Here is a 19,396-nt window from a genome sequence, read left to right as displayed (position 1 = left end):
TCTCCCATATATGAACAAATAAATATCAAAACAATTAAATCAAATTACTAATGTCAGGTAGCATAGATTTGAGAGAAGATGCAAAATAACCCTTGATCGCAATTGCTATCGATGCAATTCATCAACTATCAATCAACTATCAATCAACTATCAATACCATGATCACTGGAAAATGCATTTCTGCTTCGTTAAACGTACAATATGTAACTTTGACCTCTAGGGGTCTCTCAATCAAAACAATAACAAAAGACCTATTGATGACGTGGTGAAGCAGTGTGGGATCTTGGGGGTTTGTTGTTTTGTTAATCTTTATTTCCTCGTCTTCTTCTCCCGAGTTTGGAATGGCCGATTAAAAATCCCGACACCTCTGTCGTTGCCTCCTCCATGACACATGATGCAATGTGTGTAGATCCTACTACTACACTTAACTGACCAGTAAGAGTCGCTGGTGCCATGACAAGTTCATGATTCCCACCCACCTACAGAGCCAGTTGTGTTGGCTGGAACACACGGTCAAACCGGAGCTGATCCATGCAGTCGAAGTGGGTGAGTCCTCTGCCCCTGCACCGCCGGTCTACTTCTCCAGGCGGGACATCGAACTGAATTATTGCCGAATGTGTCAAGTTTTGTGAGAAGGTCTATGAGAGAGGGGGGGAACACATCAAACGGGCTTTCACAGCCCCTTTGATGCACGATGAGGGGGCACAAACCAGCCATGTCCTAGATAAATGGGACCCGGAACTGCATTGACAGACTCTCTACAGCAGTCAGGTTTACATAACAGCAGACAATACGTGGGGATGCACACTCACAGGGCTCCATGAGGGAAAAATACAGGCTAGAATGCTGCAGGTCCGTCAGTTCAAAAGCCACAGAGGCTCTGCAAAGATATGGATCTGCAGATGACTCACAGAAACACATAGAGAATCATTTTGTGGAATGGGCGGATAGGTTGGTGTAGCTTACTTTGGTGCATTTAGTTATTTGGTGAAGGAAATGATGATGTACTTTCTGGATGGTGTTGTTTACTAGTTTCTGTCTCCACGACTATTAAATATGAGATATACAAACTGTTTGTTTCATTGTAATTTGCTGAGTAAATCAGAAAAGAGTTTGTAGGTTTTAGATGAGAGCACGACCACAACTGGATTTTAGGGGTGATGGCGATAACAAGCTTTAGGGAGTAAGATATATCCCCTGATATTCTTCTATATAAATATATTGAATATCCAGCAATGTTTTTTAAAAGCTAGTTAGCACCTTACCATGTAGATACTGTTGATGTTGTCACACTATTTCTGAAATACCCCAAGCATCTTCATCTCTCATTTGTAAAAAGACGTTGATATAGTAGGTTTTGGTCAACAAATAGGCAAACCAATAATCTGGTGTAATTTAGAAATTAAAGCGTATTTATTCAACAAAGTGCTGGTTTCCTGTCATGAACACTGCCATGTTTAGACCACTGGCTCCAGTTGTGTGTGTGTCCAGTGTTGTCTGTTGAAAAGTCAGGTATGACGGACACATACAGTACAATGAGTGTGAGGCATAAGAGAAGTAGAAGAAAGAAAATTCCTGAAGACCAGTGACAGCAGATAATAAGGGTGAACACTGCTTTGGCCTTTTCAGAGATGACGGCAGACAAAGGATCCCCGAGTTACACAAAGGTTTGCGTGTTTCCTGTTTGGCCAACTGCATTTCATTAATCACTGTGACAGCGAGGTCTAAAAACAGTATCGGCTGTTTCAGTAATGCATATAGAGCAAAATGGAAAGAATTCCTGTAGCCGACTCACTAAAGTAACATGGGGAAGAAAATTAGACTCTCCGACCGTCATGATTCACTAATGCTTCCAATTAGTGCACAGTCCCCTCCAGCAAAGAGCAGGACACAAGGCTAATACAGTGGCTTCTTGATGACCCCTCTCCTTTTGTTTACCTAATTCTCCTCCTGAGCTCTGGGATATTATACAACCACTCTCATGCGAGCTTTTGGCTATTAACACAGCCGTGCTAACACTCACAGAGCATCCTTATTTAACCAGCACACGATGTCCAATGCAGATCTCTGTATCATGAGGCTTGGAGTGATCATTGAGGAGAACTCTCCAGATGCGAATGAAGATTGCAAAAATAATAATTTGCAAACTGCTCTCCAGATAGCACTGCTGAGAGAGGGTTTATGGAGCTGGACAAAAGGAAGGGAGTAATTATTTTTGATCAATACAGTACAATGAATGTCATGTCCTTTCTCCAAAGCCCAATTATTACAGAAATCGATTGTGCAACGCTCCATCCCGCTCTTGGAGTTGCCGACCAACGTCAAGTCAATAATCTCTTTTGGGAGAGATCGGATCTGCGAGATTTCTCCAACTTGGCTGGCGCACACAGTCAAAACACAATTCTGCTTCACTCTTTTTAACACCCAAAGAAGTTGGATTAGTTTACGTTGGGTTTCTCTTTTGTTGCTGATACGACAACAGGTCTGATGGAACCTTTTATTCTGGGAATGGCAGCGGCACAATGACCTGAGCAGAGAACGAGGGAAGTGGATGGTTCAACACTCTGTGGAACTTCGGCTTCACAAAGCACCGTAAGTAACCTGCCACTCACATAACATACCTTGGTGTATAGACTCGTACAAAAGTAACCCCACTCAATCTTCACTTATCCCTCAGTGGTGTATTCACCTGGAAAGACCCTGCGCTGTATTTTCTTTGTTTTGCCGTGTTTTTAGGTGCAACCTTCTGAAAGCAGGTGTGTGACATCCACAGACTGTAAATGAGATGGACGACGTGTCTCCATTTCCTCCCACTGAAGCCAAAATATCCAGGAAACAGGTGCTGCCATCTTGCACTGGTGACATCAGAGCCAGAGTCTGTGCAGCAGTGATTGTGTTTTACACATGCTCAACCAATCACGGGTCATTATTTTACGTTTAAAGAAGTTGTTGCCAGTTCCTTCGATTGTATTGGATTTGGCTGCAATGCTGTTTACCCCTGAGACTCCAGGGACTCAAACACTTAACCGACCCCTCCATCGGCTTAGTGGTGAGTAGATAATAAGTGAATTTTTTCCTTTATGGGTGAACTATCCCTTTAAGAAAACAGTGAAACAATAAGAAAATACTGTATCTGTTCGTTTCTTTGACTCACGGCTTTGTCCTCGCAAACGTCTCTCTCTCTCTCTCTCTCTCTCTCTCTCTCTCTCTCTCTCTCTCTCTCATTGAGTGGAGTGTTTACAAACAGCAACCAACAAATCCTGCACAGTTTACCTTTAAGTCATAAAGGAAAACTGTAGTATCCTGCAGATTTTGTTTTTTTGTTGGTATCAGGTAATTTCCCCACACAATAATAAAAACTAAATTATCTTCATTTTCTTTTACTTACTTCTGAATATTCTTCAGCTAAAAGCCATGTTTACATTTCCTCTGTTGTTCAGACAATTCTTTATGCCACAAGCACAAAAGCCTCTTGCCCACATTGTAAAAAGCATAGCTAAACCTTCTCCTGCCTCTGAGGACAACATAAGCCATCATTTCATAAGTAAAACATGTTTTTTTCCCTTATACTTCTCCTTTGATTCAGTGCTTCTTTGTCGTCCCTCAGTCACAGCAGAGGAAATGTCAGACCACTGCTGTTAGAACCCACAGAGATGTTTTAAAATTCTGTATGCTCCGTCCTTCGTCTGCACACTGGCCTCAAAAAACTCAAAGAGAAAAGCAGCAGCCTTCATGTTGAGCACCTACTCACACAGCTTAAGTATTCCTCTTCCTCCTCTCTCTGCCTTCTCCATATTATTTCGGGTTCTGGGCTGATATTACATTGCACAATGTTGCTCTAATGAAAATCATCAGTCCTTGTATTCCTCTGATTTATAAAACAAACAAACGGCACAGATCACAGAAGCTCGCAGGTTGCATGGAACGACAAAATTATAAAAAATTCCCCTCGACATCAGTGTGCCGTTTGTACTCATTTCAAGACGTTTCACTCAGAAGGATTTCAAAGCAGGAGTTGATTTTAAAGCAGGAGAAAGGGTACAAAAAAATGTTCAAGGTTTCTGTTGATGTTTGCACCGCTCCCAGCGTTCGGGAATGTCAGATGGGCAGATTCTCACTTGGCAACACAAAGAAATGGCAACTTAACTCTCCCCCTGCAAAACCCTGTGGGACCCGAGAGGGAAGGAAAACAGAAAATGTCTCTTCATTTCCAAGATTTCAGGGGACAGAAAAAAATATATTTAATGAGGCTCTGTGTTGTTTTTCTGAGCTTTCTGCTGTCTGATGCCTTTTAGGCTCGGGAAGAGGAAAAAAGGAGAGAAAGGGAAAAAATGGAAAATAAAATCAAAACCATTGAACTTCATTGTTAAACACACCAAGACCCTGAAGATATGTTTTTAAGACATCAGTTGGCGAGCTATCATAAAGTCCACCATGATTATCTAGACAGATTAAATCCCTGCATCCAAACAAGTCCAATGTTACAGCGACACGATGCTCCTTGCCTCCTTCTGTGGCTTCCACCTTCAAGGTTAAATTGCATCAGCCTTTACTTGCAGCCGATAATGTTGAGGTTGTGATTTAAGTGTGATTTTGTTGCTCTGGGGGGACCGAAATGAAACTGCAGTCATTATCTGCTTCCTCTCTGTGTATAGAGAAGCTCGGAGCCGACGAGGGGTGCATCTCAAATGCCTCCGCGCGCTCCCTCAGCCCTTTTGACGAGGACAGATCCCAATAGTATCTTCTGGCAAACACATCCAAATAAAACCTCCCTTTCACACAAGACAAAAAACCCAGTAACACCCACTAACATCTGGCTTTTGTCTTCGGCTAAGAGGACGTTCCCTGATCGAATGACTCCGCAGTGGTCACAGGAATTTATCGGCTCCAGCTCCTGACAGCAGTGATGAAAACATGACACCACAGTGGACAGATTCATTTTCGCCCCTTCACTCTCAACAATAGCTATCATGGCGGCAATGAAGGCTCAGTCGGTAACTTCTGCAAATCTCAGCCTCAAATTGCACCTTTCTCCGTTCGGGCAGCATTCGAACATCGTTCAGCTGGAATAGAGTTTGAAGAGACTGAAGTAAAAGATATTTTTCTTTTTAAAAAAGTAACCGCATAGTCATACATATATTCAGTAGCCTTCATGCCTCTTTCTACTGTTTACTAATCCTGTTTTCCGGTGTGTTTGTGAGGTCAAACGCGACACACTAGAAATGTGGACTCGCAATGGCAAAGGAGTAAATCGCCTTTTCTTTGCAGGTTTTAGCTGCATATTTTTCTGAATGTTGGTGTAAAAGGTTAAAGGGGACGCACGGCTTTCAGTAAAATGTACAAAAATAAAAAAACTAAATACGAAAAACACTTCATGGCTTGATTTTCACATTTCACGCAGAGCTTTACTGTACAGCGGTCTCATGAAGGCTGGCCATGTTGCAGCAGAATACATGTCATCACCTCAGAACAGCCACAGTGATGATGAGGTTAGGTGACAGGGGTGCAAGCAGAGCAGTGCGATGGAGATGTGGTCACCGGCCAGGCAATAACGCCCTGGAGACAGAGGAGCGACACAGGTTCATGAGCTCTGACAGCACTGGAGACTAACAGGAACATACAATCGCCTGAATACGTGCTTCCATGAACATGCATTCACATCCAGGAGAGACCCTGACTGCAGCTTTGTCACACACACACACACACACGTGCATGCATGTGCAGATTGCTGTGTACGTGTGACCTGAATTGATGGCTGAATAGGCAGATGTCTCTAATGCAGGAGTTTAAAAATAAAACAGGTGAGAATAATTGGAGATTTTTCTTCAAAAGCAGCAGGTCTTGTGTGAGATTGCGTTTCCTCTTATGAGCAGTCAAGCAAAAAATCTGTGACGAAGATATAACTATAAATATAATAGCATCCCGCGGATTAAAGCCACTCCTCCTCCCTCCTCATGGTCCAGTTCAGACAGACCAGATGAGAGTTACACCAGATGTGTCATATAGGGGGAGGCTCTGCTACAAATTGGATGATTAACAGAGCTGGGGAGACAGCAGTGAGGCATTTGGCTGTGGGACGCAGCTCAGTGGAGGGTGATTGGCTTTGAGGGCCGAGGGAACAGATGGGACAGAGACACCGAGCTGGACCAAAAATAAATAAAACAAAACTAGGCGAACCTCCCTGGTTCTGCATCAAAATATCATTTCCATTCACTGCTCTTTTGCTCCATTTGCCTCCTGAGCAGCGATTCCACATTTTAAATAAACAAAAAAGAGGTAGCTCTGCTTCTAGCAGTGTTGCAGCGGCTCTTTCCTCATAGCAAGTTATCTCCGCCTTTAGCTCCACCCTCTTAACATTAATTATGCAGCTCAATGCAGCACTCCGAGTCCCTACTGCAGCTCACCCACACTACAATACTCTGCCGCCTTCTCCCACTCTCTCCGTCTCTGTCACACACACACAAACCACAGTCTCTCTCGTTTTCTCTCCACGGCTCCGTTCTCCACCTTCCACTGTGTATTTACCCTTTAAATGCATCGACTGAGGACGTGACTGCAGCTCTTTCTTTGTATGAGCTGTTGCAAGGTTAAATGTTCACACAATGTCTTACTTCAATCACTACACATGTGAAATTCTATTTTCTGTTTAGTGAGTATAATGCAGCTGATGCCCCAAAAGAAAAGATTCCACATTCCATATAAACATAATGTTTTATGTGTTTTATATAATCTATATGATTATGAGTCTTAGTTTGCAGTATGATTCAATTTCAGCACATATTTTTCATCATTTTCAAAGCCTGGTGATAATTTCATTGCAAATCAGAATCAAATGCAGTCCGGTGTGCAGAGGCAAACCCCCTTCACGACTCGGACACCTCTCTGGCGAGGTGTAACTGACTCCACTCCCTCTGAACATGACGAGGGACGCGATCAGACCTTGTCACAGGAAGCAGGGAGAGTCCACGCTTTGCAATCGGAATCAGCCACATCAGCAGAGTGGAGGGAAACCAGGGAACACACAACGAGGGGAAGCTCTCACGCTTCAGCCCGTCCACACCCCCAGGCGGGCAGTGGGATGGAAACGCAACAACTGTTTATGGAAGCAGAAATAAGCTTCTCCTTCGTTTCCTAGAGCTTTTTTCATTTGATTAAGATTTATTTCGCATCTGCATGTGTTTGTATGCGTGTGTGTGTGTGTGTTTGCGTGGGATGGGAGAGATAGTATTGCTTGGCTGTATAATTAATCCAACACAATTTAAGTGTGAGGCTCCCCTGTGTGAGTCATTCATGCACACTGTAACACTGCCTGACTTTGAGCTGCATAAATTGTGTGCTTTCTTTCACGTGAGCCTGCATCAGACAAAGAAGTTATTCGGGGGGAGATCATTATTTCTTATTCGCTTATTGACAGGGCATCATCAACAAAATGTCAAAGCATGGGGACACAAGCACACAAGCTATTTAAAAGCACATGCTGTTTGCCTCCCTATTGTTCCCATTTCAATAAGTTCAATAAAGTGTCCGTCCGTGTTTGCGGAGACGCTGCCGCTGGAACAAAGCAAACAGCGTGGCAGATGTTCCTAATGAGGAAAACACAGCCGGGGAAGGTGGGATCATTCAGCTGGTATTGAGCAAAGTGAATGTGTTCTACGCTTACATAATCCAGGGGGAGTGTGAAGTGAATACTCCCTCTCTCTACATGACAATGCGTTGGCGGGCGCAGGTCGGCTGTTTTTGTCCTGAGCGCCGTGTCGCCGTCGCTGCTTCAAAATCTGTGCCACCATGAGACGTCCAGAATGCACGACGGCGGGTCACGAGCTCTTTGAAAGGTTGCTGTTGATCAGCAGGCAGCCCTCTGCGCTGTGCAGCTCTGCGGCTGCAGGGGTCTTTTCAGTGCATGGAACCGGATGGCGAGCAGAGAACACAGCGGGGGCTGGGCACCGCAATGTACTGCAGTGCTCGTAGCTCTGCGATGCACACCCACTCTCTTCCATTCTTGCTCTGCCTCTGACAATCTCTCAATCTCTCGCTCCGTCTCTCGCCCATTCTTGTATCATTCCTCTTGCCTTCCTCTCCTCACTTTCTCCTCGTTGCTTTCATCCTTTCCGTGCCAGTATTTTCTTCACGCTCGTAATGTGTCAAACACTGTCTGTTATTTTCCTCATTTTAACCACCCTTCCCTTTGCTGCTCACATTCACGAATAGAAACACATTTATCAAAATATATGCATGTAAATAAATCCTGTAACCTTTCCCTGGAGAGTATGATTAAGTGCCCCATTTCAGTGAGAAGGCACAAACACCGTCCTTCCCACACTTCACTGTATTTATCAACGTGTCATTCTAAGATCCCCAAGAGGGTCTGTTCACCTCAAACATCTGCAATGTCCTCTATTTTTATCTCTACAACATACTCAACTTAGAAGCAACACTATTTCTTTCAGTTTGGTGAGTTTTCACATGTATCTCCTCCTCTCATTATGGCCGTGGACAGTTTTTGGGTATTGTTGCTAACTGTAAATGTCATGGTGACAGCCGTTGCTGCTCCGCAGTGTTGCCTACAGCATCATTTAGAGGGGCACACGTGCCGCACAGCCTGGGACAGAGGGTGTCCTACACCAAGAAGGATGAGCAATGACAAGTCCAACAGCTGCTGACTTCCTCCAAAAAAGGGGCAGAATTCTTAGAAAGAGTTTCAGGATAAAACCTACACATACAAAAACATTGAAAGGTAAATAAGCATGTAGCACCACCAATGCTTTCCCAGCATTTAGAAGCAAATTCTCAAACTGTAAATGCAATGAAGTAGCTGCTAGATCACAGAATTAAGCATAAATCACAGGATACAGGTCTGACTGTTTACATCAGCTTTAAGATCTAATGAGTTAAACCCCCTCCATGCCTTGCATTCTGCTTCTATCATAGAGGGATACTGGATAATTATTGGCAACAGTAAGGGGTCTCATTTAGGTTTCCCATTAGAGCTGAGGTTTTCTGATGATCGCTGTCTGAACGAGTCTCCCAGTATGCTGGCTGCTTCCTGCGGAGACACTTTGGCTGATCACTCTCAACCATGACATGAAACAAAGCTTGGAGTCACAGCAGGTGTCCGAAATGTATGGAGCGCAGCCATTAGATATTTTTTCATTTAACTTCTCACTGAGTTAACTGAGACAAAACTGCCGTCTGCAGTACCGGCTTGGTGGTTTTTAAAATGATTAATCAGAAACATAATGAATTACTTGCACACATAATTATATTTTAATTATGTTATCAAATAGCTGTGAAAAAGGCAGGCGTCAAACTCAGAGGTTTGTGTTGCTACAGTCGGTTTCATCCCACAGCCTGGCGTTTTGACGTGAACAGGAAAGTAGAACAAAAGCACAGTGCTGACGCTCCCACCTGGAGCATAGAGTCATGATGCTAGTAGACAAGGACAGTGCAGAGCTTTTCAAAAGAAAACCGCTGTGAGCTAGGTTTTTAGCATCTCTGCAGAAACACAGCTCTCTTTAAGATGGGCAGTGTTCTAGAAAAGGAGAGGCGCATGAATAATGAAAAGTGTTTTCTTCACGTCATCAGCTGGAAGCAAAAGAACAGATGGGCCCAGGCAACTGGAATATCAGATAAGGAGTTGGAAATGTGAACAGCCAGGTGGTTTATTAGGTCACCGGCCGAGACATAGTTAGAAGAATTAGCTTTGCCTTAAACTTAAACCTCCAACCTTCTTTACTTTACACTGATTTACATGAAACTATTTGAGGGAAGCTCATGTTAGCCGTCTGTGCTCTGTCCATGGTGCTGAAACAGTTAACGTTTCCTTCGCGGCCCTCCCCTCATCCCTGCATATAACTCAGTGTTAAATAATTGAAACACTATTTAAAACCAGTTACCAGGTTCATCAGAGCTGGATAGGTTCATTTGCTTTCATCTGCTACGTGAGGATGAAAGTTATTAACCTTATTTCAAAGTAATAGGAATACACCGGTACATACTGTACTCTTTATCCTGTCTGGCATCGCTATTCAGTGTGCCCACACAGAACACACACACACACCAGGTCCATCCGTTCTTTCCTCCCTTTCTGCAGCAGGCCAGTGTTCGCAGGCTTCTTCCAGCAGCGAAAACACACAGTGCCCACTGCTGGACAGTATGAAATCTTCATTCACATATGATGAAGGTCAGACTTCCAAAAAAAGACAGTGGGATGTAACAAATAAACTGTGAACGTGCCTGAAGAAAGGCGATAATTAATGCATAGTGGAAAAAACACATATGTTATCAGCCGACCTTTGGTGTAATCAAACAACGCTTCACTTTACTCCAGCTGTGCTGTTTGAGCTTGTATCAAAATTATGAAAAGTGCATAAATACCCCAGTAATTACAAACAGACATGATAGCATTCTTTGTTCTCTTCCTTTGCTACATTGTCATCAGTAATCCTTGATCAGCCAATCAGAGAGCCCACTTTTGCTGCAGGTTTAGACTAAAAGAAGTCCCCGAACACCGGATAAACAAAACACTAACTCATCACCAGGCTCATAACGCTATCGGGGCCAATTCGATCTGTTATCTAAGCGACCCCACCGCTACGCAGAATACACAATGACAGCATGCACAACAAAACTAAAATGAGCTGCAGCAGTCTCTTAGTCACACTGAGCTCATTGGAGTGCACTGGATTCAGTGTGTGAAGGATAAAACTTTACTTTTCTCCAAAAACCAGGGTTAAAAACCCAAGTTTAGGCTGTGAGCATCATCTTAGAGCGGTGGTAGCTGGTTTGGGTTGCTCTGCCCGACACTGGCTGGATGCTGAGGCAGCTCCGCTCAGGGATGTAATGGGATACTGCAGCACTAGAGAACCGTGTGCACAGAAACTTGCCTGGAAGCATCAGGGAGTCCCGCACTAACCTTCCCCCTCCTTCTCTCATCTCCCTCTGCTCTTTTTTAAAACAGTATTTAAAACATAAGAGATTCTTATAAGTACAAATCCACATGTATATCTAAAAATTTCAACATTTGAGAGACTAAAAGAGCCAAACACCAACTAAAAAAAGCAAATAACTTCAGAAGTGTAAAAACCCATCATGCCCTGTGTAGTAGGAGGAGAACGTAGCTGCTTACCTTCTGTGTAGGTCGCTCTTTCCTGGACACCACGCTCTTCCCTTTCTCCACAGGCTCGGAGACACTTTGAGATAGAGAGAAAAATAATCAATCTCCTCTTACTTTCTCTTATTTCCAGTTTCAGAATGAACAAGTCAGGAGTCTAACACAGCCCCGTGGACACACCTTTACCCTGTCCTCCTGTAAACTCTGGCACATACACACACACAGACACCCATTCAAATGCACCCCAGGACCGGAGTACCCAAATTGATAAAGATCTGTTCAGGGGAGGGATAAAAACTACACACACTCACACACTGCAGTTTTTTTTCTTCCCCCTTCCTCTTGCCCACTCGCTCTGCTGCTTTCCCCTCCTGTCTTTGCCTAGCACTGCCTCCTGATTGGCTAAGCTGCTCTTCAATAACATAAGCTCTCTTCTTTAATTGGAAGAGGGCCAGTTATGTGGTGCACCAGAAACCTTCCTCCCCAGCTCATCTCTCTCTCTCTTTTTTCCCTAAGTGCCTGTGGAGAAGAATGCTGAGCTCTGCAATTTCATACGCATTGAGCAAAGAAAAAAAAAAGGAATGGAGGACAGAGGGAGGAGGGAAGCAGGGGAGGTGGGGGAGGACTGTGTGGGAGAGAGAATGGGATTGAGTGGGGGAAAGCATCGGAGGTGAATCAGTGGACCGCAGTGGGACAAGCAGTAGATGCTGCATGGGAACAAAGAGACTAGGGGGGGCGTCTATTAGCTGGGGGTGAGGGCAGATTTGGATGCATTTCGTCCACCAGCCGCAGCACGTTGAGGTGTGAAGGCAGGTCGGACGAAAGGCGATTTCCCCTGCACTCACTGCAGCGTAGCTAGGTGGCTCTGCTGCAGTGAGGAGTCTAATTGCCAGGCATGAAGGGGGATGGGAAGGGAGGAGGATGGAGGAGGAGGAGGAGGAGAGAGGGGGGGTTGGTTGCAGTGATGCTGGAGTACAGTCTTCCAGCCAGCCTGGATATACAGGGGAAAAAATGGGCAGGCAGCCGCAGTGGTTAATGCCTTTTCCTCATGAATTATTCAAAGTGCCCCAAAGGAGAGTGGGAGGGTCACAGACAGCAAACTACTGAGCCTGTTCAGACTGTCTCGATGCTGCTGAGGTTTATGATAATCACACAGGAGCTGAAGTGCACATTGTTACATAGTTAAATGGGTTAACTATGTAACCCCCCCTCCCTTCACTCAAGATTATTGAATCATACAAATTTACTAAATCACCTGGAATGGAGATGGGGTGGGATCCCCTCCCTGCCCTTCCACTTGGGTTTGGTGACGTGTTAAAAGGATTTCTGGTCCCGGGGAAAATGGAAGTGAGAGATTGACTTTGTGGTTTCAGTGTCCCCCTGCTCCTCTTTTAACTCACATCTGCTCCATCCACCAGCTCCTGGCTGCATTAAAGTACAATACCCAATTAGATAGGTCAATAATGGACCTTACAATACCCGCAGCCATCTGCAGTCGCTTCAGTGAGCACTCTAAAAGTTATATGACTCCCAGACAGAAATGCAAATACACCGTTTGCTAAGTCAACAACATAATTGCCTGGCGGCTGAATTGGCAAATAGAGAGATATTTTAAGACCCTGCTGTAAAAGACCATTTCTAATTGTAAACCAGAAAAGACAGGTGAAAGAAATATGTAGATTTAGTGATAAAACTGTGTGAACATGTTTTTAAATAGCTGAAACTTGTATTTTGGTGAACAGAGGAATATTTATTTCAATATAATTTGTAACAAAAAAATTGTTCGGACAAAAAATAATCATCGTCATGATCACATTGTGTGAGGAGAGTAATACAGAAAAGTGCACGATCTAAATAATTACAATAAACATTTCCATCCATCATCGGCGCATGTTTTCCTTCATCACTGTGGTCTCTGCTTTCACTGGGAGGCTGTAGACTGTGATGGAGATGTTTGTGTGTTTGAACACCTGCTCCAGTATCTCTGACACTCTCCTCCACTCCAGTCGATCCAGGCCGCAGCCAATACTGAAAAACACAGAGTTTAACTGGAACCCAAACTTTTTTAAATAAATGAATTGAGCAAATTAACAAAAGTACAAATTAATGAGAAGACAAACCGAGGCATTGAGATTCTTGTCACTTCGTTCTTCACACAGTGTGACTTCATGTCCTCCAGGCTCAGGGTCAGGCTGTCATAGGTGGGTTTTTGGTTGTACTTTTTCTTTGTGATCTGCAATAAAATAAACAGGGAATTACAATATATACTATGATGTCTTTTCAACAAGTCTTAATTTGTCCAGGGGTGTATCAGTAACATGATACATTGCATTAACTCTTTACCAGGTAGTAGACGAAACGTCTGTCTCTCTTCAGTACAGCACACTGTCCTGTCACCTTTTCTGTTTGGATAAAAAGACAAAACAACATAAAAAACACAAATCTCAAACATAAGTGGCTTTAAAACTTCACCACCAATGCCTTGGTAAGGGGGGGGCGTCATTATAAACTAACACAGTGCAGGAGAAAAACTGTTGCAACCCACAGATGTTTGCTATAAAATCTAATGGAGATTTTGTCAGCATGAATTTTACACAAATGTGAACTTAATGAAGCATAAGACATCAAGAATATTTTCCTGTTGTCACAGCTGGTGGTAGAAGCAAACACCGCCAAGTGCAAACACACAGGAAAACTGATGAATGCTGAAACACAGGCAGAGAGGCAGGAGGTAGCACAACAGGTAACAAGAAGAAATGTCCACAGAATAAAGAGCACAAAGGGAAACAAACTGGGATCTGAAACAATCTGGCAACTGGGGGACAAGTTGTAATGGAAGTTGCAGGGATTTGGAATAAGTAATAGTTGAGCAGGTGGATCTTGGAACTGGAGTAAAGTCAGAGAAGCAGAATGGCAACACAAACCGGGCTGAGACAGGAATCATGATAACACCCAGCTCCTGCTCTCAGAACACAGTACTGTGCAAAAGTCTTCGGTGCTAACTTATAATTATCATAAATGTGAATTATTTAGGACATTTTATATATTAACAATGTTACAAAGTGCTTAACAAGAAATATAACCAAAGAAATGAAAACCCAGACAAGACAGTTGACTAAAAGGACATTTAACAATTGACAGAACAATTAACTAATAAAATAAAATAACCACAAATATATATCAATATTTGTTGTCATTTAAAACCACACCAAGGTTTTTAAAGTCTTTTTGCAGGTGGGTTGTACCACACAGGTCTTCTGTGGATTTAGGCTTTTTCCATTGTCTCCTGCCTCTTCATTTAAAACCAGACTGACCAATGAAAACATATCATCCGCTGCACGACCCTTTGTTAGATGCCTCTTTGAGTCTATGGCTGCGTGTTTCTGCGGCTGTTGAAAAGCTGCAGAGTGAATTGAGGCTGGATCGAGCACCTCGGAGGTGGCGACGTGTAATGAGAGTGTTGAGAGTGTGTTTTCTTTTCTCGTCTCTCCAGGTTCAACCCTTCTCCTCCCTGCTCTGCCCCAAGTGGCGGTTCACGCTTGTGCAAGAATTGTAATCAAGTACTGGAGACCTGAAAGCTTGTGGAGAGCCTACAATTTGTCAGCTTGTGCTGCGTGACTGGGATCAATAGGTTACTCCCTCTGTTGGGAGGCTGAAACTTTGGTTTAACTTGGGCTATGTTGAATGTAATGTATTTTGTCATGAGCGTTGCTGTTTCATGTTTATTTTTATTTGGCTTTATTCTTAATAAATTCTGTTTGGACTTATTTCACGTGTTACTCCCTTTATCCCCTGGGCATATTTCGGCAATGCAAGATAAAGATAAACTGAATGTACCAGAAGCTTTTGCACAGTACTGCATGGGATGTTGCCAGATATTACAGAACAAGTTTTTATTATCATTCATTCATTCTTATTTATTTCGAACATGGAAATATAAAAAAATATTATATATAATTATACAAACAGGTGAAAAAAATAAAAACTGAAAAAATTATTATTTACAAACAGTGATGAGGAAAATACTTAATATTTGAACAGGAGTGAGAAAAAGTACAAATCTATTTAATCTCACCCCTTCTCCATAGGTCATTAATTAATAGTTATCTTATACTACAAATGTTATTTACACATATATACAAACTCATACACCTACATACAAAAGATATAAACACACTTGAATTATTATTTATAGCAAAAAATGGCGGAAGATAAACTAAGGAACAACAAATATAAAGTGACAAAATAAAGGAACAGTGTGAAATCCCCTCTTCATCCCTCGTGAACAACATATCTGTGTCCTTTAGTTTAAACTGGGTCACTACACAAACCAGCTAAAGAAAAAGAAAACCCAGTCTCCAGGGCCGAGGACGTAAATCTGGTTTAACAAAGGTGTGACTCACTCTGCTGCTTTAACTCAGCCTCTCCTCTGAACTGGCGCTTGAACAGGACGGAGATCCCTGCTCCCATGTGACAGTCCTCGCTGACGCAGTGAGCCAGAGCCTCGTCCTCGCAGCTGGAGAACAGGTCCCCCGTCACACAGCGCACTGCCGCACGCTGACCGGCAGGGGGCAGCACCGCACCCTGTGATCAAAACCGTTATTTACACACACACGCACACACACCTGCACCGGAAGTTAGCGTTTCATTGTGAGTTTTTAACTTTTACCTTCATTTCCTCGGTATCGACTGGTTCCTGGGGTCCAGACCACATCGTCCCCGGGGACAAGGAGACGTGTTGCGAGGCGAGAGGTGTGAATGTAAAGAAATGTCCTAGAGAGTAAAACTGATTTAAAGCTGCAACGTGACACTTGTGATGTTTGGCAGCTTTTCTTCTTCTTCTTCTTCTCTCTGTTTTAAGGCGCACTACCGCCACCTTCAGCTCCGGAGTGTAAATCAGAAAATTGACTCACGATCTAAATCCCTTCATAATAATAATAATATTTAAAAAAACTACTTTATCCTCAATCCTACTTTACACACTTAAAACCCTTTAAATCTGTCACTCAAACACCTATTCCTAATTACTATGATAGGAATAGATGTGAAAAACCCTGTATCCTTTACAATGCTCCTAGTACCCTCACCTGTTCTCTGTCCTCCATACTCAGTATTTCTGAAACCTTCTGCACTAAACACTTTTATCGGTGATCTAACTTGATATTTGTTATTAATGTAAAGAAAGTAACCATACAGTGTAAATTTGGTATTAATTTAGAAACCCTGAAACTTTTCAAAGCTGTTTTATTCATTTATCTACTAGATATATTTCTGTTCAGGTAAACGTGCTGAGCTATGATGGAAATAAGGATGAGATCCTCAAACTCAGAGTAGCAGTGACACATGAAGGTCTTAATTATCCTGCCCTGACAGATGCAACAAATAAATCTCTGTGTTTCCATGGCCACAAAGTCCTGACAAGAAATATAATCATCCTAAAAAAGGGAACACAACTGTGCAGAGTGTGTTGAGCCGTTCAGAATATTTATTAAACTTATGACAGAAAACTAAAAAGAAAATACAGTGTGTATCTTATGACTGCAGCATCTAACACAGACGCAGACCTACACCATCAATAAATGAATTTGAAACTACTGCTTAGTTGTATCTTTACTAAAAGTGAAACCTGAACCAAAATGAATAAGCAGATCAAACCCTGTTACAGGCAAGATACAGCATTGTTGTGGCCCTACAGCTAAATCGTATACACCAGCATACAATACAAAACCAGGGTGACTGCTGTGTTGTTGTCTCTTTCATTCATATCAAACTGCAGCAGATCCAAAGTTGGTCACACTGTAAGATGTGTGTGTGTGTGTGACAGATAAACAGTCCATGCTGCAGCCTCAGAAGTTCGCACTGCGTCTCCGCTCGTTAATCCAGTCCCCGGGGTTGACGTCCATCTGCAGCATCTTCATCACCCACTTGTCCCTCCGTGCCCCATCGATGAACTCATGCAGCGAGAGCTCCCCTAAGTGATGAGGGATGGTTAGTCTCTGGGTTTGTTTCACCACACAATTCTCCTTTCACCAAACAACAGACATTAACACCCCACAAAGCCATTACAGCAGCCATGCAGCATTTTAAGCTGACAGAAAACTATGGAAAACACTCACCATCTCCATTTTCGTCAACCAGCTCGAATATGCGGTCAACCACTTGGTCTGGGCTCAGCAGATTGCATTCTTCATCCAGCTGTCCATGGCAGGCTTTCTTCAGTCGGTAGATAGACTGAGAGGGACAGGAGAAGGACGTTGGTATTAATCTTGCCCGCTGGCTGATCTTGGAATACTCAGGTGCATATAGTGACAGTGACAGTCACATAGTAAATATTACCTCCACAATTTCAAGAAGCTCTGTTTTGTCAATGCACCCACTTCCATCTTTATCGTACATTTTGAACGTCCATTTCAGCTTATGTTCCAGTTTACCCCTCAGGACTAAGTTCAAGGCTGCAACATACTCCAGGAAATCAATGGTGTTGTCCTGCAGTGGACATGAAGGGACAACATTAGATTGCTTTGAAGAGACACTTGGACAAGATCTCTGAGGTTCACTTTGACAGGAAAAATGTCTGCATTGTAAAGTACTTGATAGAATACAAACAGCTCTTTAGTAAGAAACAGCAATCAAAAATAAATGGGAATGCAACTTATATATATTTTCGATTAATTGGTCAAATTTGTATTTATTTTTCTGTTAATTGTTTGGTGTATCATCTGTCAGAAATAAGTTATGCAATTGTTTTTTTTATAATAGACTAAGAAAACCAGTAAATATTTACATTTCAAAAGCTTTTTGCTAAAAAAAATACTCTAATAAATTATAAAACTATCAAAACTGGTGCTTCATTCTATCTATTAGAAATAAATAATCAATAAAAGGCATTTGGCTGCTGTTATCAAAAATGCTTCCAATCAATGTATCTGGACTATTACTGTGGTAAGTGTAGTGTCGATACTGAACTGAGACAGACGACTGTACACGAGTCCTGTACCTCCACACAGCCGAAGTTCGTACTTACTCCGTTCTTGTCAAAGGCTCGGAACATGTTTTCGATGTAATCTGCGGCCTCCTTGTTCTCAGTGACGCCAAAGAAGCTCTTGAACTCGTGTCTGAAGAGAGTCCCGCTCGGACACTCCACCACAAACTTTTTGTACCATTCCTGCAGCTCTGCCGCGTCAATTTCCTTGTCGGGGTCCCCATCCTCACTCAGGCGCTGACCCATGGTGGAGATTATTGCTCAAGCACCTCTACAGACTGAAATGATTTCTTACATTACATGAAACTACAAGACTTGTTGAGACTCTTTGTGAGCTTCCCACTCTACATTACAAAATCTATAAATCTCAGTCCTCAGTCACTGAGACGGTTGCTGCAACTAAATTTGTTGCAAATCGGCAAAAACCAAACCGATCAAAATGGCATGAAAGTCCATACAGGCTGAATTATTATTAGGCTCTCTCTTCATATCCTCTCTGAGGAGGATGACACACAGGATCACATGATAAGGGATTAGAAACATGGAAATAGAAACGTGTCCGGATCAATTAGTTCGCAGACAGATCATGACAGGATTTCCCTCTGCCCCTATCTCTACGAAACAGAGAATAGTGACTCTGTATGTTCGCTTTATAGAAAACACTCTGTGTTTTATACTGTATCAATAAATGTTCTCATCTGTTTGTAAAGGTAAAACTAGAATGGCACATCTACCAAGGCTCAACAGTCCTCTTAAATTCAATTAAGCTGCACCGAATTTTACACACTTAAACATATCAGTCCCCTAAATATGTCTGATGATTTGTCATCATTCATCAAGAGCCATGATTTATTTCCTGGGTAAAAAGTGAAAATGTTGTAAAATGCCCCATCATACAATGTTAAATTTTGAAAACATAACTTCACAGTCAGAGGTTACTAAAGATTCAAATCTGTATAACATTAACATAATGTCAGTTGGGTTCATGTGTGACCATGTAAGTAGCATTAAAAGAACACAAACTTGAGTCTAAGTAAAATCTATGTGGTGGAAAATACATTAATTTACGCAGGATTGAGTCAAATATGAGGTGAAGCTCACTATGATGAGGCTTTCTTAATTCAGACTAAACAAGATTAGGCAAAGACAGTTACTTGTTATCTGATGAACTAAATATTGTCTAAACCCAAGCACATATGTTTCCGCAGGAGGTGCATTTTCGGGAAATGTAAGATCAAGCATTTTTTTGCGTTTCACAAAAACTAACCACATGTCAGGTGCTGCTGCTTCGATTTTTTCCGATG

The 19,396-nt window shown here is 42.6% G+C and overlaps 3 protein-coding genes across 6 annotated transcripts in view; all 3 read right to left on the bottom strand.

Annotated features, from left to right (window-relative positions):
• The window catches only part of LOC118111356 (synaptotagmin-2), a 56,982-nt gene extending 45,348 nt beyond the window's left edge, over window positions 1-11,634 (bottom strand). For 3 of the 4 annotated variants that reach the window (XM_035159868.2, XM_035159873.2, XM_035159871.2), the window contains exons 1-2: window positions 11,291-11,428; window positions 11,126-11,189 (exon numbers count right to left, since the gene is read on the bottom strand). The gene's annotated coding sequence lies outside the window, so the exon portion shown is untranslated. Of the gene's footprint in view, window positions 1-11,125; window positions 11,190-11,290 lie in introns of all 4 variants that reach the window. The other variant, XM_035159869.2, reaches the window with a different exon arrangement.
• Window positions 11,635-12,957: 1,323 nt separating this feature from the next.
• On the bottom strand, window positions 12,958-16,017 carry oard1 (O-acyl-ADP-ribose deacylase 1). The gene is made up of 5 exons (XM_035159881.2): window positions 15,780-16,017; window positions 15,514-15,694; window positions 13,454-13,512; window positions 13,231-13,343; window positions 12,958-13,138 (listed from the first exon to the last, which is right to left on the bottom strand). Exons 1-5 carry the CDS (start codon window positions 15,822-15,824, stop codon window positions 12,991-12,993), a joined length of 546 nt encoding a protein of 181 aa, XP_035015772.1. The 5' UTR covers window positions 15,825-16,017; the 3' UTR covers window positions 12,958-12,990.
• A 556-nt stretch (window positions 16,018-16,573) lies between these two features.
• Window positions 16,574-18,583, bottom strand: guca1b (guanylate cyclase activator 1B). Its single transcript, XM_035159874.2, has 4 exons — window positions 18,135-18,583; window positions 17,447-17,596; window positions 17,227-17,341; window positions 16,574-17,081 (listed from the first exon to the last, which is right to left on the bottom strand). Exons 1-4 carry the CDS (start codon window positions 18,336-18,338, stop codon window positions 16,957-16,959), a joined length of 594 nt encoding a protein of 197 aa, XP_035015765.1. The 5' UTR covers window positions 18,339-18,583; the 3' UTR covers window positions 16,574-16,956.
• Window positions 18,584-19,396: the final 813 nt, after the last annotated feature.

The sequence above is a fragment of the Hippoglossus stenolepis genome, chromosome 6 (assembly GCF_022539355.2).
Source record: "Hippoglossus stenolepis isolate QCI-W04-F060 chromosome 6, HSTE1.2, whole genome shotgun sequence".
Taxonomy (NCBI): Eukaryota; Metazoa; Chordata; class Actinopteri; order Pleuronectiformes; family Pleuronectidae; genus Hippoglossus; species Hippoglossus stenolepis.
Note: the sequence above shows the minus strand (reverse complement) of the source record. Positions and strands in the feature narration are given on the sequence as shown.